Source organism: Sphaeramia orbicularis, chromosome 20 (genome assembly GCF_902148855.1).
Source record: "Sphaeramia orbicularis chromosome 20, fSphaOr1.1, whole genome shotgun sequence".
NCBI lineage: Eukaryota > Metazoa > Chordata > Actinopteri > Kurtiformes > Apogonidae > Sphaeramia > Sphaeramia orbicularis.
Window position 1 is genome coordinate 12,334,081 of NC_043976.1, and position 24,045 is coordinate 12,358,125.

The following is a 24,045-nucleotide window of genomic DNA, read 5'->3' on the forward strand; positions in this document are numbered from 1 at the left end:
CTGACTAATAGGCAATAAGGTGGACCATGAAAAGTGGCAACAAAAGGATTTTCATTCCCAAGTCTGGGCACTACTTTTAAATGCATTTTTATTTAGACTGTACACTCATGGACTTTGGTTAAAAGTTCTCCGCAATATATCCTGCAGTTTTTTGTCACAAGCCATAGATAGATAGATAGATAGATACTTTAGTGATCCTTTGCAGGAAATTGTTTCGTTACTACAGCAGCAGTACAAAGAAAAACACACTGACCCATCACGATGAACATCCCACAACAAACCAACAATGGAACAAAGAAGTAAACAGAATAAAAGATATATATATAATATATATATAGATATATATATATATATATATAATAATCATATATATATATATATATATATATATAATATATATATATATATATCTGTCGAGACCCAAAACGGAATCTGTCCCGATTCAGAATCGGGCTGGCCAAAACATGGAATTCCATTTTGGGCCGGCCAGAATGGAATTCTATTCTAGGCCGGCCTAGAATGGAATCTCTATAGGATTCCCAGATAGCTGAATCTGATCTGTCCCGATTCCGTTTTGGGCCTCGACACATATATATCGGTGGCGGCTGCTTTTCTTTCAGACAGGGGAAGCTCATTGTCGGCTTACATAAAAAAAAAAAAAAAAAATTGCCAAGTTATTTAAACATACATTCGGTCCTCCGTCCCTTTTTAAGAAAAATGCTCAGTGACCTTATCGTAGTGATGAAAATGATGTGAAATAAAACTTAACTGGCAGAAGAGCTTGTTAAGTAAAACATATGAAGTTATTTCCCAGCATAGGAGTCTAATATTAGATGCATCACGGAGTTTGGAATAAGAACGTGAGATGAGTGTTCCCACGACTCATGTGGCAGCTTAATGGATGTAAAAACAGAAAAAATGATCCAAACCCACATTACAAGTATATTAAAAGATGATAAATGGTGGACAGAAGGTGTTAGCTGATGCTGAGATAATGTGATGAGTCAGACTCCCAGGGTGATAATGGGGGCCTGGCCTGGGAAACGTATATAAAAAAACATGATTCAGGACACCAGACACGGTTGTTTTTAGATATTGCTAATTAATAGAACAAATGTTGGGAAAAGGGGATTTTGAAAGGAGGGGCCCGGGTTTGTGGGAAAATCACGCCCCGAGCCCCGAAACAAGGTATAAATGATGGGGATTTCAGCTACCCTTCAGACCATTCCCGGTGTGTCTCCGTGTGGTTTCACCTTGCTTTTGCAAATAAACACATGTACGGCTCTGAAGACTGACTGGCTCGACTCATCATTGTTTCTGAAGAAATTTGTTCCAGATCATCACTTAGATATAATTTTGCAGTATAGATTAGGCGGGGAAAAAGGCGCAGACCAACAATCAAGTTTCGTCAGGAACAAAGAAGTAAATAGAATTAAAAAAAAAAAAAAAAAAAAAATATGTGTGTGTGTATCTATATCTATATATGTGTGTGTGTGTGTGTGTGTGTGTGTGTATGTACAGTACAGGCCAAAAGTTTGGACACACCTCATTCTTTGCATTTTCTTTATTTTCATGACTATTTACATTGTAGATTCTCACTGAAGGCATCAAAACTATGAATGAACACATGTGGAATTATGTACTTAACAAAAAAGTGTGAAATAACTGAAAACATCTCTATATTCTAGTTTCTTCAAAGTAGCCACCCTTAGCTCTGATGACTGTTTTGCACACTCTTGGCATTCTCTTGATGAGCATCAAGAGGTAGTCACCTGAAATGGTTTCCTAACAGTCTTGAAGAAGTTCCCAGAGATGCTTAGCACTTGTTGGCCCTTTTGCCTTCACTCTGCGGTCCAGCTCAACCAAACCATCTCGATTGGGTTCAGGTCCGGTGACTGTGGAGGCCAGGTCATCTGGCGCAGCACTCCATCACTCTCCTTCTTGGTCAAATATCCCTCACACAGCCTGGAGGTGTGTTTGGGGTCATTGTCCTGTTGAAACCATAAATGATGGTCCAACTAAACGCAAACCGGATGGAATGGCATGTCACTTCAGGATGCTGTGGTAGCCATGCTGATTCAGGTTGCCTTCAATCTTGATAAATCCCCAACAGCGTCACCAGCAAAGCAACCCCCACAGCATCTCACCTCCCCCTCCATGCTTCACGGTGGGAACCAGGCACGTAGCATCCATCCGTTCACCTTTTCTGCGTCGCACAAAGACACGGCGGTTGGATCCAAAGATCTCAAATTTGGACTCATCAGACCAAAGCACAGATTTCCACTGGTCTAATGTCCATTCCTTGGGTTTCTTGGCCCAAATAAATCTCTTGTGTTTGTTGCCTCTCCTGAGCAGTGGTTTCCTAGCAGCTATTTGACCATGAAGACCTGATTCACACAGTCTCCTCTTAACAGTTGTTGTAGAGATGTGTCTGCTGCTAGAGCTCTGTGTGGTATTCATCTGGTCTCTAATCTGAGCTGCTGTTAATTTGCGATTTCTGAGGCTGGTGACTCACATGAACTTATCTTCAGCATCAGAGGTGACTCTTGGTCTTCCTTTCCTGGGGCGGTCCTCATGTGAGCCAGTTTCGTTGGAGCGCTTGATGGTTTTTGCGACTGCACTTGGGGACACATTCAAAGTTTTTGAAATTTTCTAGACTGACTGACCTTCATTTCTTAAAGTAATGATGGCCACTCGTTTGTCTTTACTTAGCTGATTGGTTCTCACCATAATATGCATTCTAACAGTTGTCCAATAGGGCTGTCAGCTGTGCATCAACCTGACTTCTGCACAACACAACTGATGGTCCCAACCCCATCAATAAGGCAAGAAATTCCACTAAGTAACCCTGACAAGGCACAGCTATGAAGTGAAAACCATTTCAGGTGACTACCTCTTGATGCTCATCAAGAGAATGCCAAGGGTGTGCAAGGCAGTCATCAGAGCTAAGGGTGGCTACTTTGAAGAAACTAGAATATAAGAGATGTTTTCAGTTATTTCACACTTTTTTGTTAAGTACATAATTCCACATGTGTTCATTCATAGTTTGATGCCTTCAGTGAGAATCTACAATGTAAATAGTCATGAAAATAAAGAAAATGCGAAGAATGAGAAGGTGTGTCCAAACTTTTGGCCTGTACTGTATATGTATATGTATATGTATGTGTATATAGATATTTATATATATATATATATAATATATATTATATAGTATAATGTATATATGTATATGTATATATATATATATATATTATATATATATATATATATATATATATATGTATATATATATCTATATATGTATGTATATATATATATATATATATATATATATATATAGTATATATATGTATATGTAGTATATAGATATATATATAGTATATATTGTATATGTTATATATATATATATATGTAATATATGTATATGTATGTATATATTAATATTATATTATATGTATATAATGTATAATGTATATTGTATATTATGTATATATGTATATATGTATATGTATGTATATATTATATATATTTATGTATATATATATATATATTATTTATGTATATGTATATGTATATGTGTTATCTGAAACTGACGAGACTTGATTGTTGGTCTACGCCTTTTTCCCCGCCTAATTTAAACTGCAAAATTCTGTCTAAGTGATGATCAGGAAGAAACTTCTTCAGAAACAATGATGAGTCGAGCCAGTCTGTCTTCAGAGCCGTACATGTGTTTATTTGCAAATGCAAAGGAGAAGACACAGGAGAGACACACCCGGGAATGGTCGAAGGGTAGCCGAAAATCCCCTATCATTTATACCTTGTTTCGGGGCTCGGGGCGTGATTTCCTGCAAACCCGGGCCCCTCCTTTCAAAATCCCCCTTTCCCAGCATTTGTTTCTATTAATTAGCAATATTTAAAAACAACCGTGTCTGGTGTCCTGAATCATGTTTTTTTATATATGTTTCCCAGGCCAGGCCCCCATTATCACCCTGGGAGTCTGACTCATCGTCTTGTCCCAGTATCAGCTAACACTTTCCATTTATCATTTATCATCTTTTTGATAGGTTTGGATCATTTGTCTCCTCTTACATCCAATTAGGCTGCTACGTGTGACATAGGAATGCTCGTCTCATGTTCTTATCCAAACTTCATAATGCATCAAACATTAGACTCTTATGCTGGGAAATAACTTTACTTGCATCAAATATGAGATTCCTATGCTGGGAAATAACTTCACATGTTTACTTCTCAAGCTCTTCTCCCAGTTAAGCTTTATTTCTCATCATTTTTCATCAAAACCTAAAATTTTTTTCCTTTTTCTTCCCTTGAGGACGTCAAGCAAGGCAACAATTGGGACATTTTCAAAAGGACTCAAAAGACTGAACTGTGGGCTGAGGGGTTACAACAGGGATTGTGTTGAAGTAAGGAAAATCAAGGACAGTTAGGTTTAATGATCAGGATATTGATCTATAGTTTTAGAAGTTCAGTTTAATGATTTTATTATTGATTAATTGATTGATGATTTATGTTTATGCTTTGCTTTGCTAAAAGTGCCTACAATAAATTTATAAAAAAGTAAATTCCAAATTCTCCTTGAATTATTCCAGGGATTAAAGTTCTCCGTCACCACGACGGATTTCCGTCAAATGGAAAAATTGAGGCGGGGGGGGGGGGGGGGGGGGTGGAGTCATATTGAAGTAACTTCCCCATGTGTTTCGCGGAGTCCAGTCAGCACCGCGATCCTGTCCTGGGTCTGCTGTCCTGGGTCTGCAGGTGTTTAACACAGGCACGCCACACACAGGGGGCTGATAGGTTTAACAGTGATGATAATAAGATGACTTCTTTATTTTTATGTCGGGAGGAGAGATTGATGACTATTTATCTTTGGAAGGAAATGCTGCTCATTATGTGCCTCAGAAACACATGGACAAGTTCAGCTTTACCGAAGTTCAGCTTCCAGACGCTAACTTTAGTTTAGTGCTAACAAGTAGCTTTCATTATGAAAGAACCACAGCGAAAAGGGAAGAAGACAGAACTGATCTACATGGAACTTCATGTTTGGGTTCATAGTTTATCTCCTCTTGCCGGTATATGACCAGTGTGTGTGTTTGCGTTTGTGTGTATGTACCCTTCCCGTGCGTGCGGCTGTGCGCACCACGGCCTTACGCGGTTACGCGCCCGACTGCATAAGTGCTTTATTTTGACCGGTTTAGCATCTTATTTCTATCTGTGTGGTACAGTACGAAGATAAAACTGAATGAATGAGTAACACCCTTGGTATTTGCAAAGCCACTGTATTTTAAATACCCTCAGAGAGGATCTGTGACGGAATATAATTTCTGTTTCAGTTGACGTAATTTCTTCCAATCAAAAGAGAACATGATATTGGCGGGAGGGGGTTGTGGACGCAGGTTTGACGACATACAGATTATTTTGGCCAGCATATACGACATCATGGACACATTTGTAGAGGAAGGTGCTGAAGTGGGAACTATTGAGAGATGCGTGAAAAATAGATGGAGGTGGGCATGGCTTGATGAGAAGGGAGACGATGGAACTCCAATTCGTAATTATTATTTTCACTTGCTTCAAAGGTTTTCATACCCTTTAAAATTAACCAGAGAGCACCAAAATTGACCTGAAGCTTTAAAAATTTTCTGGGGGAGGACCCCCAGACCCCCCACCAATACCACTCATGACATTTTTTCTATCCATGTTACTAATCTTCTACACCTGTACACTCTCCCATTCAGTGTGTTTTGCAGTATTGCCAAATTTGACTATATAAACTTGTATGCTATAGTAGTATTGTATTGCATCATTTTTAATAGTGGCCAATGATTTTGACCAGAAGAAAATTTTCAGTCAGATGAAAAATTTTTGCTTTAATCCCTTAATTATTCCCAATGCAGTACAGTATTATTACTGACCACAGAGTGGGTTTCTCCGAGCAGTTCTGGTACCAGAGTTAGCGGGGCAGAGGTTGGAATTAAAGGTAGTTAGAAGACAGGCGAGTGTTTCAAAATTTGTTCAGCTAAGTAGTATCTTTACAGGTTAGTGCGTGAGGGTAAGACCACGTTTAGCCATGTGAGATCAGGACCCTATTTAGACGGAGAGCTGAACCATAGTAGTACCGAGGATTTAACACATGATATTGTTAAAAAGGCAGTTTTTTGTTTCTTTTTTTTAAAATGGTTATTTCCTTGAAGAATTGATTCACACCAGAAATCTGCACAAATACTAAACACATTTTTATTTGATCACAACAGGATCTAATGTTATATCACAAAATGTTCCTGTGTTCAAACTGAAATTATGTTTTACACACATTACAGTTTCAGATCCTGTTCAAATGTTCATATTCTATTAGTTCAGAACTAGCATCAGCACAGTATTTTAGTTCAATCACAACAAATGAATTAACATTATTTAATAAAACAGTGTTAAATAATAATAAACATAAAATATAAACAAAAAAGAAAAACAAAAAAAACAAAAATGAACCTCCACAATATCTGCATTGAATAAATACCAAAAAATATCGAAACAGTACTTTTTAATATCGGTACAGTATTGTGAAATGAAATATCATGATATATTGCAGAACCAATATTTTCTTACACCCCTAATGTCTAATCATCACCATCACTGTCAGACACATCATCCCATGTCACTATATCTTGTGTGTCTTTCTGAACATTAACACAGTGCTGGCACCTTTTTACCTTTATGCTATGTATAAAACATAACGTGTGCCCACTTGAAAGCCCTTGGCCTGACTTATTGTGCCCACTACTGCTATCCAGTGGCCTGACTTATCATTGCATTCCAAAATTTTTGGACAGATGGACGGACGGATAACCAACTGATGGCAATACCCTATGGCCAGTGTGGCCGAGGGTAAAAAAAAAACAATATTGTGTTGCATTTATGAAATCAATGAACTGCTGTGGAGAAAACCAAGTATTATTTCTGCATGCAATAAAAACATTTAGAACTCGGAAAAAACAGACGCTGGGTTGAAGATTATGAAGTATCTGAAATGCCTTATGTGGTCTGAAATAACTTATTTATCTGAGTCAGTTTATTTGAGATATTGTGAGCAAAATGGTTCTATGGTGTAGAGCAGGGGTCTGCAACCTTTATTATCAAAAGAGCCATTTTGCCCCCTCTTCCGCCAAAAAAAATAGTCTGGAGCCATAAAAAATAACAGAGCTTCTAAACTTTTAAAAGTTTTAATCTTTTTTTACATTTTGTCTGTTGCAACCACTGAATACAACAAACAGAAGTGCAGTGTGGAATGGATTCTGGAGTAGGATTACTCTAAAAGTACTCAGTAAAAGTAGTTCATAGTATTTGAGCTTATAGTGTATGAAGTACTAATACCAAAAATACCAAATTCACAAGGTACTCATTGGAAAAAATAATTTTATTTATCATTGAATTTAGTCTTAAAGCCTATTTCAGATGAAAAAACAAACACTTTTGGAGCTTGGAAGGGATTTTTGAGTATGATTACTCCAAAAGTACACAGTAAAAGTAGTTCATAGTGTTTGTGCTAATAGTATATGAAGTACTAATACCAAATATCCCAAATTCATGAGGTACTTATTGGAAAAATTAATTTTATCCATCATTGAGTTTAGTCTTAAAGCCTATTTCAGACAAAAAAAAACACACTTTTATAGCTTGGAAGGGAATCTGTTGTAGGATTACCCCAAAAGTACACAGTACTCATACTCATACAGTCGCTCTATGGAAAGTATCGCCATTTATGGAAATTATTCTCTTCAAAACTCAACACTGCCTCCGCAGTTCCCAGTTGTACTGCTCCATATTCTCTGTCTGGGTTCACATCTGCAAGCTCCCAAAAAATGGACAGAATTACGTGAGTAATATACAAAGGACGGACAGAACCCTCCATCTGTATCTGTCTGCGTCTTAACATAGAGCATAAATGAGCCCTTACTTTTGTTGTCCGGAAGGCATATTTGTTCCATGCAGCTCATCTACCGTAATTGTTGAATGAGTAGCGCACAAGAAAAACACTAGTTGCTTGCTTGACCATGCAGAGGAGAATCGCAGCTGGCTTGACCGCAGTAAAGGGAGCCACTACAAGGAGGCTGAAGAGCCACATGGGGCTCCGGAGCCGTGGGTTGCCGACCCCTGGTATAGAGTTTGCTTACACTGGGAAGAATTATTACCTTTAGGTGAACTTGAATGTACCCCTTCAGCAGGACATTTCATGAAAACAACCATCCTATATAAGAGAGTGACACGATAGATCGGGGGACATTATTGGGCTGAAGTGTCCATCAGGTCTTCCATGGTACCTGTTCTGATGCTGGTGTTTTTGTAATAAAATCTTTTTATGTTATAATGTGTTGTCAGACTGTTAATGCTGTCAAGTTAGGTCAAGGTCAGGGCTCCTCAGGCAAACATAAGCATCGAGTGGAAACATATTATCCAGGGTGAAAACAGTGATTAAGTATTATGTAGTACTAACAGGATGAGTGAGTTGATTTATTAAGTTGAATTAGATAAATGTAATTGTGATCAATGAGTATAGTTAAGGTAAAGAATATTTAGATGAATGTTGATTCATTTGTGATTACCAAATGTAAAAGGGAATGTGTTGGGGCATGTTAGAACAGAGAAGGGACAAGTCTGGACATGTCTTGCACGAAATGCACGAATACAGTCAGATGACTTTTGCAAAATAGGAAAGTGAGGAAAAACAACAGGCTATCTGCCACACCCAAAACTGGTTAAAACTGGAAAAAAGGGGAAGTTTCACCGGAGACATCTGGACATGACTCATCTATCAATGAAGTCAGCTGGGTGTAACCAAGCCTAGAGTTCTGTTAAAAACTAGAATCACTGTTATAGCATTTCAGAAGTACGGGTCACTCTGAAGAAGTTAGAGACCTGCGTTCTAAATGTAGAGAAGATTAGACTCCGAGTAATGCTCTTTTAAGACCAGAAAAGAGTGTGGCAGATTGGCTTAGGAGTTGTTAATCTTACTTCTCAAAGAATGCTGGAGGTTCATCAGATAGAGTAACTTTGCATCGATGAATCGAGGTCTGAAGGCAAAGACCTATTTTCTTCTGATGACAACGGACCAAAGACTTTAAAGACAAAAACTGTCTTTAAGAGGACTTTTACCAACTCTACAGGGACATTTGCCAATGAACAAGCTGTTTACCAGAGTTTGTTAAGTTTTTCCCTACTTTGGTCCGAACTGGAAAAGAAGATTTTTTATATTTCTTAATTCTTTTTCCTTTTCCCAGCATTTACAGACTGATTCAACAGTTTTGGCTGAGGTGCTGAGGACATCTTCTAAATTGTATTAATTTTTATTTTTTTCTGAATTTGAACTTTTTCAATTTTTTCATAAATTTGGAAACATAAATTTTTCCTTTTTACTTCCATTGAGGACATCAAGCAAGGCAACAATTGGGACATTTTTTTTGTAAAAAAAGGACTCAAAAGACTGAACTGTGGGGTGAGGGATAACAGCCGGGTTGCGTTGAAGTAAGGAAAATCAGGGACCGTTAGGTTTAATAATCAAGATATTGATTTATAGTTTTAGAAGTTCAGTTTAATTATTTTATTATTGATTGAATGATGATTTATGTATATACTTTGCTTTGCTAAAAGTGCCTACAATAATTTTATAAAAAGTGAATTCTAAGTTACTCCTTGAATTATTCCCAATGTGGTACCTTATGTTGGTGAATGTAAAACGTTAGGTTATTGTGTGCATAACATCTAAGGTCCTAAAGGTATCTTTAGCCATAGTTCACCTACCATCTGTGATGTGTCCCTAGGGCCTTCCATTCTTGACCTTTAAACTATTACCTGTCATGTAACAAGTGCATTAAATCCATGTGAAACAGCTGCCATAACCAACCGGGCTGGTATTATTACTGACCATAGAGTGGGTTTCTCCTGGTACTTCTGGTACTAGAGTTAGCTGGGCAAAGGTTGGAATTAAAGGTAGTCAGAAGACGGGCGAGTGTTTCAAAATTTGTTCAGCTAAGTAGAATCATTATGGGTTAGTGCGTGAGGGTAAGACCCCAGCTTAGCCACATGAGATCAGGACCCTATTTAAATGGAGAGCTAAACCACAGTATAACGGAGGATTTAACAATGAGCTCAGTCCAGTTTGACTTAACAATACTTTCATTTGTTGCATAGAAATGAACATAGCAAGAGAAAAGGAGTAGCCATTAGGACATTTTCCCAGCTGTCAGTGTTGTCTGAAAATGGGGCCAGAAGAGCCCAGAAGTTAGCCTAATATAATTCTGTCAGTCTGCCCCAGGGCAACTGTGGCTACAAATGTAGTTTACCACCACCAGAGGGAGAATGTGAGAGCGAATGAATTATGGGTCAATAATGTAAAGCACTTTGGGTGTCTAGAAAAGCGCTATATAAATCCAGTCCATTATTATTATTATTATTATTATTATTATTATTATTATTATTATATATGGTTGATCTTTTGGAAATGCTCATTTTCAGGGAAAATATTGCAGTGCTCCACTTTGTAGGGTTGTTGATCCAGCATCCCACTGGTTATCCATTGGGGCATTCCTCAAGACCACATAGTGTGACCTTTCCGCCTCATGCAGGCTGTCAGTGTACATATAAACCATCCCTACACATGTATATGCAAGGCAGTGGAGCCATGTCACATGGTTTTGTTTTCACCGACTGCACTTCTGGGTCACCTTTATGGGAAGTCACATGACCAAACGCATTTTGTTAAAATTCACATATTTTTCTCAAGAAATTGCAGCATGTTCATGGGTGTTCAGTTTATTCACATTTTTATGTTGAGTCACCTCACATTAAATTGGGCTGTATGTTGCACTGGTCTACGAGTAAATTACCTCCAGAATAAAAGTAGTGAAACATTACAAAGTTTGAGTCACTAATTAAGAAAAATTAAGTCCAAAATGCTGGATGGCTGTAGTTTCCAAGAAAAATCTTATTAACATATGTAAAATTTAACACATTGAATCTCTGAGGAAGAGAATTTCTGTAGAAGTTGTAGATCAGTGTTGTCAGACTGTTAATGTGCTCAGTCCAGTTTGACTTAATTATACTTTCATTTGTTGCAAAGAAAAGAACATAGCAAGAATAGAACAATAGAAACATAGAACATAGAACAAGAGAAAAGGAGTAGCCAGTAGGACATTTTCCCAGCTGTCAGTGTCGTCTGAAAATGGGGCTAATAGAGCCCAGAAGTTAGCCTAATATAAGGTTGATCTTTTGGAAATGCTAATATTCAAGGAAAATATTGCAGTTCTCCAAAATAAAATTCCTTGCACTAGATTTTTGCAGATAGTCTAATGTTCATCACTGCATATTATATATTGATTGACTGCTTTGAGTTTGATGTCGAGTAATACAGATTTATTTTGCTATTAATTATTTTAGTAAATTTCTGGCATATATACATGACCTTTAAAACATCTCCAAGGGATCAACCTTTACAACCTTTGCACTGTCCTAAGTGGCTGTCATTGTGTGTGACCTGTTGTGTGCCACTCCTTACATACAGAAAGGGAAACTGAACAGAACATCTTTGATTAAACTTTACTACTTGGAAGAACTGGAATATCTTTTTTAAGGAGGTAATGGTTTGTTTTGTATTGTTTGTAGACCATCCAAAGACATGCACTGATAGGTTAATCGATTAATCTAAATTGCCCATAGGTGTGAATGTGAGAGTGATTATTTGTCTCTGTATGTTCAGCCCTGCGATGAACTGGTGACTCGTCCAGGGTGTACCCTGCCTTCGCCCCTATGTAGTTGGGATAGGCTCCAAGCGACCCCCATGACCCTAGTGAGGATAAAGCAGGTTCTGAAAATGAATGAATGAATGGATGTTTTGTTTTGTTGTTTGGAATCACATGCTGTGAAGACTAATAAGACTGGCCTAAGGTGCCTGCTTGTGATGTGTCGGTGTGCCTGAGTGATCAATCAAAAAGGCATCAGCTGAGTTTTTTCTTCAGCTTCCACTCATCATCATTTTTTGATAGACAATGGCATTCCACATTTCAAACACAAGTTTGTCTGGTTTTGTAAGGTTTTCTGTCTTACTCTATTTGTAATTCTGAGCAAGAACATTTTCATCAACAACAGTATCTTCAAGATTAACTGTCGAGCATTTCAAACCTTCAAATTGTTTAAAACTTATGCCATTATTTTATTGAGTGACAAAAAATTAAACATGTTTTATTTTAATGTTACAAGATCGCAATAATCTTCAAATTTAGAATTACATTTAAAAAACTAATTAACTAAAATAAGATTTATTTCCGTTAATACTCATTATTAATTTTCCCAAAGCCACAGGGAGCTGCAGCAGAGGGATGAAAGAGCCACAAGTGGCTTTGGAGTCGCTGGTTTCCAACTCCCTAGTGTAGGTGTTGGTTGACGTTTGTGTTTGTGCAGGGGTGTTAAACATAAAGAACAAAAAGATAAGATAAAACAATATTTAACCCACCATGGGAACATTTCACAGTTGAAGGTGCTGTATGTAAGAATTAGTATGTTCCAAGTAATCATAAAATGGCCCTGACTGTCACCAGACATGAAGGAATCATGTTCATGCCAGAATATTTGCATTTGAAAAGTTAAGTGTCAGCCCCTAAAAAATGTTTATGTTCTCGTTTTGTGTTTTGGTCTGATGCTCCACTCATCACCTATCTCCCAATCACTAAGTCAGTAGTGTTTCGGCATCCAGGTTATATTTCCGTGTCTATATAGGGATGTATACGTGGGGGTGGGGGGGTGTTACATAACTACTGTACTGGTATCAACCGAAAGTGAAAGTTAACGTGCTTTGAACGTCTCACTCCCGGCTTCTATGCCTCTGTTGTATGCAGGAGCTTACACAAAATTTTCACAACTTCTAACCTATATCCACTGGGCCCCCTCCACTGCTCTATGGGCCCCCCGGGGAGTGCTGGACCCCTTGAATTTGTCATGTTACCCCCATTCAAGGTGCCCCAGTGTGACATACAACACTGTTTCATGAGATCAGTCTAATTTTAAACTCATTCAGGACACAGATCGTCTCATGTCTCTCAAGTGTGCATGTTTGTCGTGCTGCCCGTGTATCGTATTTTTGTGAGACAGTTCTTACTTCTTACATACTGCAAAGTCCTTATCCAGCTTTGTCCCATCCATACTATAAAAGCCAAAGTGAGTCCACACTTGATTTAAACGATGCCGCTGCATCTTTCAGTTTAACTTCACTGATCGAGTCCATCATATTAGCGCCGTTGTTTGTTTTTTCGTCTTCTGTAACTTTGGCCCAATTTTCAGTCTCTTGCATGAGGAGCACCCCCTAGATGACATGTAAAATGGTGACTCAACTCACTAAGGAGGAAGTGAAGTGAAAGCGAAAGAAGTTTTTTAATGGCTATATTTTAATAATTTAAAAAAACAATATATGATGAGAGCACATCGATAATCCATCGTAAGATAAAATACTGAGATAGTTCACAATATTGATATTTTTTCACACTCCTAGTTGTCAGAGAACTTTTGAAGATGACAGTGTGTGCAGTTGTGTGTAAAGTCAGATGTAAAGTGAACAGGGGTCCCTGTGCTGCAGATTACCACATCTGACACACAGTTGTGTAGTCTCACATACTGTGGTCTGTCAGTGAGGTAGGTTGTCATCCGGTCCCGGGGCCTTCCCCGGTTTGTACCTGCTCATCTGCCGGCGTACGTCCTCCACAGAGAAGGGGGCAGGTTGTACTGAATCAGGGAGGGGTATGGTTCCAGGGGTGTCCTACAGTCCTCTGAGTAGTCCCTGGTGTCAAACCCAGAGTAAAAGAGGTTCAGGTTTTCAGCAAAGGAAATGGGAGTCCCATCAAAACCCACCTCATCTGCAATAACTAATCGTATCATGTGGTTAGTTATTGCAGATGAGGTGGGTTTCGTATTCTGCCCAGTGAGTGTTCTCACTTTCTGGTCGGCTTGTTTTGTGTTCATGGTGCTGAGTTCCTGTTCTAATTTTTCTTTATATCTGAATTTGGCTTTGAAGATATCATTTTTAATTTGCCTGGTTATGGATTTGAGGGAGACCCAGTCCCGCTGTTGGAAAGCTTTCTGTTTTTCCCTCAGGCTGTGAATGATGTGAAGAGTAATCCAGGGTTTGGAGTCGGAATATTTCTTGAGTTTGACTGAGATTATTGTATCTATGCAAAATTTGATGCAAGTTGTGATGACCTCCACCCTCTGGTTCAGACTGTCACCAGTGAGGATGTCCCAGTCCGTGCATGCCAATGAATCCTGGAGTCCTACAATGCTGTCCTGCGACCACTGGTGGATGCTCGTGGATCTGGGGCTTATGCCTCTTAAGTTTCACTCTGTAGTGTGGGAGCAGGAAGACAACATTGTGGTCACAGAACCTGAGCAGTGGTTGTGAGTGTATGCATCCAGGATGTTTCCATAACGTAGGCCCAGTGTATTGGCCCTTCTTGTTGGAATATCCACATATTAGTCAAATGAAGGCAAGGTTTTGTTGGATCTGCAGTTGTCAAAATCACTGGTGATAAACACCGGAGCTGTGGGGTACTTCCCCTGTATGTCACTAGCTGTGTTAACCACTAGCTCTGCAGCGGTGTTGACATTTGCACTGGGTGGGATATACACAGCAAAGGATGTGAGTGGGGGGAGATGGAACTAATGAAGGGATACTGTAAGCATCTCTGCATTCGGAGTGCAGATCTTGCTGTGGATCTTGATGTTGGTACACTACTGGTTGTTGACATATACACATACCCCTCTGCCCCTTTACTCTCCAGAGTCCTTCATTCGGTCTGCCTGCAGAATGGTGAAGTTATCCAGGCTCACCTCAGCATCAGGAACTGTTCCATCCAGCCAGGTCTCAGTCAGGGCAATGATGCAGTCTTCCCTTTGGTTCTCCCCACCAGACATTTTGCATGAACTGTGTCCACTTTATGCCGGAGTGGCCGTACATTAGCCATGATGATGGAGGGTAGAGGTGGTTTGAAGGACTGTCTTCTCAGCATGACACAAACCCTACAATGCTTCTTTTTTTTCCTCGGTCAGATTTCTGTATGGGATAATATAACAATACTCCAGCTGAGAATTAGGAGGAAAATCAAATCAAGACTGCTTGAACAGGATTTCATACAGCTGATTTGTAAACATGAAAAACCAAACATGAAAACACCCTCTCAAGGCTTCATGTCCTACCTGCGCCCTTCCTGTGTTTACAATGTTGGACCAGAGCTTACCTGGAGATTCCACTGAGTATGAATACACGACTGGCCACCGTACAGGAAGCCACTCCGTAGGGTTGTTGATCCAGCATCCCATTGGTTATCTGTAGGGGCATTCCTCAAGACCACATAGTGTGACCTCTCTGCCTCATGCAGGCTGTCAGTGTACGTATAAGCCATCCCTACACATGTAAAATTCAGATTTTTTTCTCAAGAAATTTCAGAATGTTCATGGGTGTTCAGTTTATTCACATTTTAATGTTGAAGGTGTTTGTAAATGTAAACATTTTCCAAGTGTAATCTTACTTTTTGTATTAAGACAAAGAGAAAAATTTGGAGTTTTCATTATTTTACTGGTCACTTCACATTAAATTGGGCTGTATGTTGCACTGGTCTGCGAGTAAATTACCTCCAGAATAAAAGTAGTGAAACATTACAAAGTTTGAGTCACTAATTAAGAAAAATTAAGTCCAAAATGCTGGATGGCTGTAGTTTCCAAGAAAAATCTTGTAAGATATGTAAGATTTAACACATTGAATCTCTGAGGAAGAGAATTTCTATACAAGTTGTAGATCAGTGTTGTCAGACTGTTTTTTTTTTGTTGTAGTTTTTTTCTTTTCTTTCATTTGGCAGACTGTTAATGCGCTCAGTCCAGTTTGACTTAATAATACTTTCATTTGTTGCACAGAAATGAACATAGCAAGACAAAAGGAGTAGCCAGTAGGACATTTTCCCAGCTGTCGGTGTCGTCTGAAAATGGGGCTAGTGGAGCCCAGAAGTTAGCCTAATATAAGGTTGATCTTTTGGAAATGCTAATTTTCAGGGAAGATATTGCAGTGCTCCAAAATAAAAATTCCTTGCACTTAATATTTTGCAGATAGTCTAATGTTCATCACTACATATTAAATATTGATTGACTGCTTTGAGTTTGATGTTGAGTAATACAGATTTGTTTTGGTATTAATTATTTTAGTAAATTTCTGACATGCATACATGATCTTTAAAACATCCACAGTGGATTGACCTTTACAACCTTTGCACTGTCCTAAGTGGCTGTCATTGTGTGTGACCTGTTGTGTGCCACTCCTTACATACAGAGAGGGAAACTGAACAGAACATCTTCATTAATGACCAGGCTGTTGAGGTGGTTCAGCAGTATAAATATCTTGGAATGGTGCTGGACCACAGGCTCACATTACAGTCTCAGGTGGATGCTGTGTGTAAAAAAAGCTCATCAGAGGATGTATTTTTACTGTAAGCTTTGCGGTTTCAAAGTGGATAACACTTTTATGAAAATGTTTTATTCTTGTGTTATTGAGTCTGTGCTGACCTTTTCTTTTATCAGCTGGTACGGGCTGCTTACCCTTAAAAACAGGAATAGGTTGCAGGTAGGGATGTAACGATATGAAAATTTCATATCACGGTTATTGTGACCAAAATTATCACGGTTATCATTATTATCGCGGTATTGTTGTAATGTGTTCAAAATGTTCAAAAACTACTTATACACACACTGAAATAATGTAACCAAGTCGTATTTTGAAAAAACAAAAACAAATAAATAACACACACTATGTACTTTCTGTGGCAGAAACATTAAAATATTAACATGTCAACATCAAACATACAAATGTGCTTTAAAGATAGCACCTTATGGCCATAAGAGATATCTGCACCAGGGGTGGAAATTAATAGGATTTTATCAATATTAATCTTATTGTGGATTCTGTTTACCAATCCAATTCCTTATCAAGTCTCCCATCGATTCCTGAGTGTTTTTTGAGTGGGAAAAAAAGGAGTCGGACAGGTCTCTCAGCTGGATGAGGATCTGAAGCAGCGGGGGCCGGGGACGGTTTTACAATAGCATGGACCCGGTCCGTGCGCGTGCTCGAACAAACCGGGTCCGTGCACTTGCTCACTGGGACAGACCAGGTCCGCGCACTCACACGCTCGCTCAGACGGACCCGGGCCTGTGCGGGGGCCCATTATCCCCAAACTCTGGAGCTCTGTCCATGCAGGTGCCCTCCACTCCACCATGTTTTCAGAGGCCAAACATTACAAACTGCATACACACGCCTGGAGTGCCGCTGCTTGACCAGGAAACGAAGAGCATCACCGTGATTTTCAAAGTGCAGTAATCGAACATGGTTATCATAATAATTAGAATTTAAACGGTAATACTAACCGTTGGAAATTTTACTGCGGTTTATCATTATACCGGTAATCGTTAGTTGCAGGGTATCACTAAAGTGTGCAGCAGAATTTCTGGCACCACACTCAATGACCTGACTGTGTTGTGCCAGAGGCAGACTCTGAAGAAGGCTCAGTCAGTCCTTGATGATCCCAGTCATCCCATGTATGATGAGTTCAGGTTGCTTCCATCAGGTCGCAGATAACGTATTCCTAAATGTAGGACCAATAGAATGAGGAATTCTTTGGTTCCGGCAGCCATTGTTCTGCTGAATAACTCTTTGTGATGTTGGTGCTATTGTCTTCAATGGACCATTTATTGTATTTATTGTTGTTTGTTGTCCATGTGATACTACTGGCTGTAGAACAAATTGCCCCTCAGGGATAATAAAGTTTACCTTGAATCTTTGATTAAACTTTACTACTTGGAAGAACTGGAATGTCGTGTTGAAGGAGGTTATGGTTTCTTTTGTTATTTGGAATCACATGATGTGAAGACTAATGAGCCACCACATCACCGACACATCGTAAACAGGCACCTTAGGCTCTATGGTGCCTGTTTACGATGCGTCAGTGTGCCTGAGTGACTTCCCAAATTACCCTAAGGCTTAGGGTAACTTGGGTTCAACTGTACATAAAGAGGTAACAAACATCTGCACGAATCAGTTCTAACGAAAAGTGATTTGCATGAAGTTGTTTTAATTAACTTAATTTAATAATTAGAGATGTATGTCTTCAAGTGGTAACTGACTCTTCACATCACATTACACTTCACTTCCTGGCTGTTCTCTTACTTGAACTTCATAACACGTCAGTAATGTGATTTATTTGACCAAAACATCCCTACATCTCTGCGATTTTGTCTCTGAAATGTTCCTCATCCTGTGGTAGCATGTCTGTTTTTCTGAAAGGAGTAATATTTTACCACAACCATATCATTAAAGAATTGATACATACAGATTTTGGCACCAATTTTACATTTCTCTGTCTTTTTTCACACAGACGTTTCCTGATTGTTCAAATAAATCCTTTGTTTTGGCCACAACTGACAGGACCATCCTGGATTCGGACAAATTTAGTGAGTGAATCAGTCAACAAAAATTCTAGATGTGGAAATTCTTACAGTTGGTCAGTGCAAATGCTGTCTGCTGAAACCTGCATATATTATTCATGAGGTGATGCTGTAAATGTTTCTCCTTTTTTCTTTAAAGTGGAGCTTGAGGATGGCAGCACTCTCTACATGTTACAACAGGGAAACCAAGCCCTACCAGTGGTGACAGAGGAACAAATTCAGTTTGTCCCTCATTATGACACTCTGATCTGTGGTGGCATGTATGAGTACTATGCTAGTGAAGGACAGACTGCCCTATGTGAGTGCTTATATGCTTCAAACATACTCAATAAATAGCTAAAGTGTTTCATAGGTGTAGACAGGAAGATGGCTTTGTGGATCATCTATCATTATTTGCTTAATAACATTAACCTCCTAATGTTTTATACATTTTTTCCAGCTTACACTCTTGCTGAGCTGATTGATAATGCTCTATCAGCCACTGCAAAGAACACAGGGAAGAGGATTATAGAGATACGGATGGTAGGAACAGCATTTGTATCTTTTATATTGTCCTTTATGATGTGTCCACAATAATGGGTTCAAACCCATTGTGAATGGTTTTCTTATCAGCATTTTCCCCTTGTTTTCCAGCTGTTTGATGAAAGCCAGGGGAAACCTGCAATCATAGTGTTAGATAATGGATGTGGGATGACCTCTAAGAAGCTCAATAAGTGGGCGGTTTACAGACTATCTAAATTTAACGCTGAGGGGAGCAGCAACGGTGAAAGGTTGGTGTGATTTACTCTAAAATTCATAGTTAGCTATATTGTAAGTGAGCCCATGGTATGATGCTGTTGAATCCAAAGTGCTTGTTCTTTTTTCACAGTAGTAATGAGGAAAGGTATGTCCGTCCTGATCCCGTCCCACGCAGTCTAAACAGTGACATATCCTACTTTGGAGTTGGAGGAAAACAAGCTGTTTTCTACATTGGAGAGTCGGCCAGGGTAGGTGAAAAAACACCCACATTTACTCCACTTCATAGTAGGGATGCAGCGATACCAATATGAGTATCGGGCATCGACTTCGATACTCAGTGTGTGTACTCGTATTAGTACTCGTAAAAGATGTTCAATACAAATGCACCGATACCACTTACGGCCGTGTGACATTCTCAGTTCAGTGTAGCAGGTACACAGCAATGGAATAATGTGTGTGGAGTGTGAAGAGTGTGGAAATTTGTCAAAATAAATGATGGTGATAAAAGTAACACTGACTGCAAGTAACGTTACAGACACAGACAGATATGGACGGAGCGTTCTGTCCGTCCTCTGCGTACATTCCATCCATTTTCCAGGTGCTGGCGGATGCGTACCCAGACGGAGAATACCACCAGGAGTACGGAGCGGTGTGGACCGCCGCCAGCGGAAGTGAAAACGAAACTTATCACTCATTTCTCTTTTCTCTACCTGCTGAAGCTAAGCTTTTAAACCTTACCAGTGAAAACGCTGCAATATTAGTATCACATTAGTGTTCCCTCTGTCGTCTCCATGTTTATTACTGACTTTCTTCTTCTTCTTCTCAAAAAACTTTAGTCTTCTTCGTGGTATTTGTCCAGTATGGTTAATTCAGAGCGGCGCCCCCTGGTGGATTAATTGACAAATGCTCATTCCAACACATTAAATATCAGTAGCAGCACTTTTTTCCAGTCAGACTAATGACAACGACAATAAAGCACATTTACAAAACGAACTAAGAACTGGAATGGGATTATTAAGTACTCGTATCGGTACTCGGTATCGGCAAGTACTCAAATGTAAGTACTCATACTCGTACTCGGTCTGGAAAAAAGTGGTATCGGTGCATCCCTACTTCATAGCCCTGCCTCGTCCTGCCCCATCTTGTCTCATCTCAACTTATCTTGCTTTGACCTGTGTAGTCCTGTCCTGTCCTGTTCTGTCCCATTACGCCCTGTCCTGTTCTATATGTCTTGTCAGGTCTCATCTTGTCTTGTCCTGTCCTGGTCTGGCCTGTCTTGTCTTGCCCAGTCCTGTCCTGTCGCGCTTTATCCTATCCTATCCTATCCTATCCTATCCTATATGTCTTGTCCTGTCCCATCCCGTCCATCCAGTCTCGTCTCGTCTTGTCCTGTCCTGGTCTGGCGTGGTTTGTCCTGTCTTGTCTTGCCCTGTCCTGTCCTGTCCTGCTTTATCCGATTGTAAACATGTTCTTTTATTGGAAGCTCTAAGGATGAGTCTGGATTCAGATTGGTCTCAAAGTTGACAAAATTTATTGGATCACAAATAAGGTTCAGCGCTGAGGACTCAAAGACAATGAGCCTCGAACATTACATGAAATGTACATTTATTGACCCTATGGGCAGGCTCACCCATACAAATGGGTTGGTCTTTAGCTTAGCGTTATCTAAAAAGATCAAACAGATGTGGGGTTCTTAACTCTCTGTAAACTTAATTCAACAATAAGTTTACCCTTATCACCTATATCTGACAACACTATGTGTGTGAATATGTGTGTTCAGACGTGTATCTAGAAGAACAGAACCTACTTAACTCTTGCGCAGACAGATGCTTCCTATCTTAACAAGCTTAACCTAGTGATGACATACTTAAACTACAACAGAGTACTACATAAATCCTGGTCACAAAGAACTCACTATTAACATTATTGAAGTAAAACAGATTAAACAAAAGAATCCTATGTTAAAACAGTAACTACTTAATATTAAAACAATTCATCCTAAAACTTCAATATCTAAAGTAAAATATATTTCACTATCCTGTCCTGTCCTGCTTTATCCTATCCTATCCTGTATGTCTTGTCTTGTCTTGTCTCATCTCATCCTGTCCTATCTTGTCCTGTCCTGTCTTTTCTTGTAGTATCATATCTGGTTCATCAAAGGTGTGTTGTGGAGGCGAAAACGACAAAGAAATTTATGGAGAATGGATTGGTTATCAATCAGGCCTTCCTTTATTGTGCACAAGTGACAAACTGGCAGACAAAGCTTCACCCTCTCTCAGAAGTCAGTTCTGACCTATCCAGGAAGTCAGCCTAACTTATAGTAGCCTGCGCTAAGCTTAGATGTGATTGGTTAATATGATGTATGAGGCTGTCGCTAAGCAGAAGAAAGAAAATCAGATAAAAACAGACAGAATGTAAGACCATGGAGTTGTCCTGGGAAGTTTTAGGGAGTTGGGTTATGCTGTACCTTGTGGTATTGTTAGAGATAAAGTAGCTTACGAAACATGCAGAATTGAGGAACTGACTGAGAGTACACATTCATATCTAGGCCTGTCGTTAGAAAGAGAATAAAAACTGAAGAGCCATCACAGGTGTCTTATAAACTAACAGACGCATTATGGTCAATATTAAAATCAGTATTAGCAGCTGTTTTTTCCACATCCTTGCATTGTTGGACAATCATTAGACAAAAGAAAAAACATTGTTATTTTTCCTTGATACACCAGATGATCAGCAAATCAGTCACTTCCCCAGATGTTCATGAGCTGGTTCTGTCAAAAGAGGACTTTGAGAGGAAAGTGAAGAACAAGGAGGATGTTTACAGTGGGACTATCATCAACAGAAAGGTAGAATGGATCTTTAATCTATTAAGAATCACTTTGTAACAAGGTGGTGTTTTGTGTTTGGTCTTAATACGCTGTGAGTTGTTTTGTTTGTTTGTTTGTTTTTTTGTCCTGGTGCAGCCTGGGGATTTTTCACGCGTTCCTAAAGAGGAGGAACACTTTCTCCGTAGCCTCATTGCTGAGGAAACAGGGAAAGAAAGCTTCACAGCAGTGGTCATCACTGAAGTCAAACCAGAACACATCACCCTTCTGAAACAAGACTTTCAAGTGTGGACCAGACAGCTGGCGTGAGTTTAAAAGCAGGAACAAAACTTCAAACAAGTCTGAAGTTATCTGTTTTTAAAATGTTTTACTATGAATAATCTTTTGTTGTTTCAGTCACACATATCACTATTACATTCATGGAGTCAATGGAAATGACCTGAGAAGTAGCTCTACCAAATCACACGATCCTAAAATCGACATCGAGGTGAGGGTTCAGGTTGTAAGCGGCTTAGATAAGAATGATTCTTCATTTTGTTTCATTGATATTAAATTGTAAACTCTTTTGATCAGATCACTTTGCAGGAAAAGATTACCAAATGTCCTCGTGTGCTCAATCTCAGAGAAGTTGATAACGATATGCAGACGCTGTACATAAACGCCGCTGCAGATACATTTGAATTCAAAGCTTTGACCCAACCAGACGGAGGCATCGTGGAGGGAGTCCTCCGGTATCATCCATACCTCTATGACAGGGAGACGTACCCTGAGGACCCTGATGCTCCTTACGGTATTCAAGATTTTTTTTTTTTTTGGTCATTGTATACACAGAGCATACACAACATTGATGTGCTTGTAGAAACAGTACTTCCTATGTTTTAAAAAAAAAAAAAAAAAAAAAAGGGAAATATGCAATGCAAAATATTTATATAGTATTAAATAGTAAAAAATAGTAAAAAAAAAAAAAAAAGACACCACCCACCTAGGGCTGCACGATTAATCGATTTTAAATCGAAATTGGATTTTTTAATTAGGATGATTTTTAAAAAAGGGAAATCGTAAAATTGATTTCATCTCTCTAGTGCCTCCGGGCTGCGCGCTTGCGGGCTACTGTAGGCTCCTCCTCCTATCAGTGACAGCGGTCTGTCACAGAAGTCCGTGTAATGACCGGACTTTAAATGTGTTCATGAGCCCGCAGTACTTATAGCAATGTAAGCCGTGGCTTCACTCACGGATCCCGCAACTGAAATATAACTGTATGCGGATCACTCATCTTACGTTGTCCCGGATCCGTATCGTACTGTCTTCTTCCGAACCGGGTCCGGATCGTGGGGGTCATCAGCCTCAGCAGAGGAGCCCAGACAGCCCTGTGCCTACACACATCCACCAGCTCCAGGGATAGAATCCCTCCAGCGTGTCCTGGGTCGGTCTGTTCCACGCACGGATCCCCCAGTTTAAATAGAACCGCATGGGGATCACTTATATTCCGTGGTCCACGAACACACGACTGATACCTGTCACTGACTTACACTGGTATCACTTTGGTGGGCCCAGATACCCCAAAAAGAAAAAAAAAAAAAAAAATTAATTTAGTTCTCTTACTTGCTAAATTTTTCATTCACAAAGGTAAGTTCTGTAACACAAAACCAAATATTTGTTTATTTTGTGAAAGATGTTGAACTTTATTTAAAGCTGTTAGATAAATCTGGAAACAAAAAGGCAGGTATAAATAAGGTATAAAAAAAACCTAAGTATTTGCTCTGATTTGGACATTGTATTATAGTGTCGTCCCCCTGGCAAACTTATGTTATTTTCTTGTTGTAGACATTGTTTGTATACTCTACTTCATTCAATAAAGATTTAATTAAGAAAAAATAAACTTCTGTGGGTTCATCACGTGATACCATCACAGATTTAAGGGCAGAGCAGTGCCTTGCATTGTGAGCTG

The 24,045-nt window shown here is 39.3% G+C and overlaps 1 protein-coding gene across 2 annotated transcripts in view; it reads left to right on the top strand.

The window, feature by feature from the left end:
• Positions 1-24,045, top strand: part of smchd1 (structural maintenance of chromosomes flexible hinge domain containing 1) — a 204,794-nt gene that overhangs the window by 126,296 nt on the left and 54,453 nt on the right. Inside the window, exons 2-10 of one of the 2 annotated variants that reach the window (XM_030123183.1) lie at positions 18,465-18,540; positions 18,674-18,832; positions 18,974-19,056; positions 19,168-19,304; positions 19,403-19,520; positions 21,999-22,118; positions 22,236-22,402; positions 22,494-22,584; positions 22,671-22,887. In XM_030123183.1, the coding sequence (XP_029979043.1) occupies positions 18,465-18,540; positions 18,674-18,832; positions 18,974-19,056; positions 19,168-19,304; positions 19,403-19,520; positions 21,999-22,118; positions 22,236-22,402; positions 22,494-22,584; positions 22,671-22,887 (1,168 nt within the window). The remainder of the gene's footprint in view (positions 1-18,464; positions 18,541-18,673; positions 18,833-18,973; positions 19,057-19,167; positions 19,305-19,402; positions 19,521-21,998; positions 22,119-22,235; positions 22,403-22,493; positions 22,585-22,670; positions 22,888-24,045) is intronic. The other variant, XM_030123184.1, reaches the window with a different exon arrangement.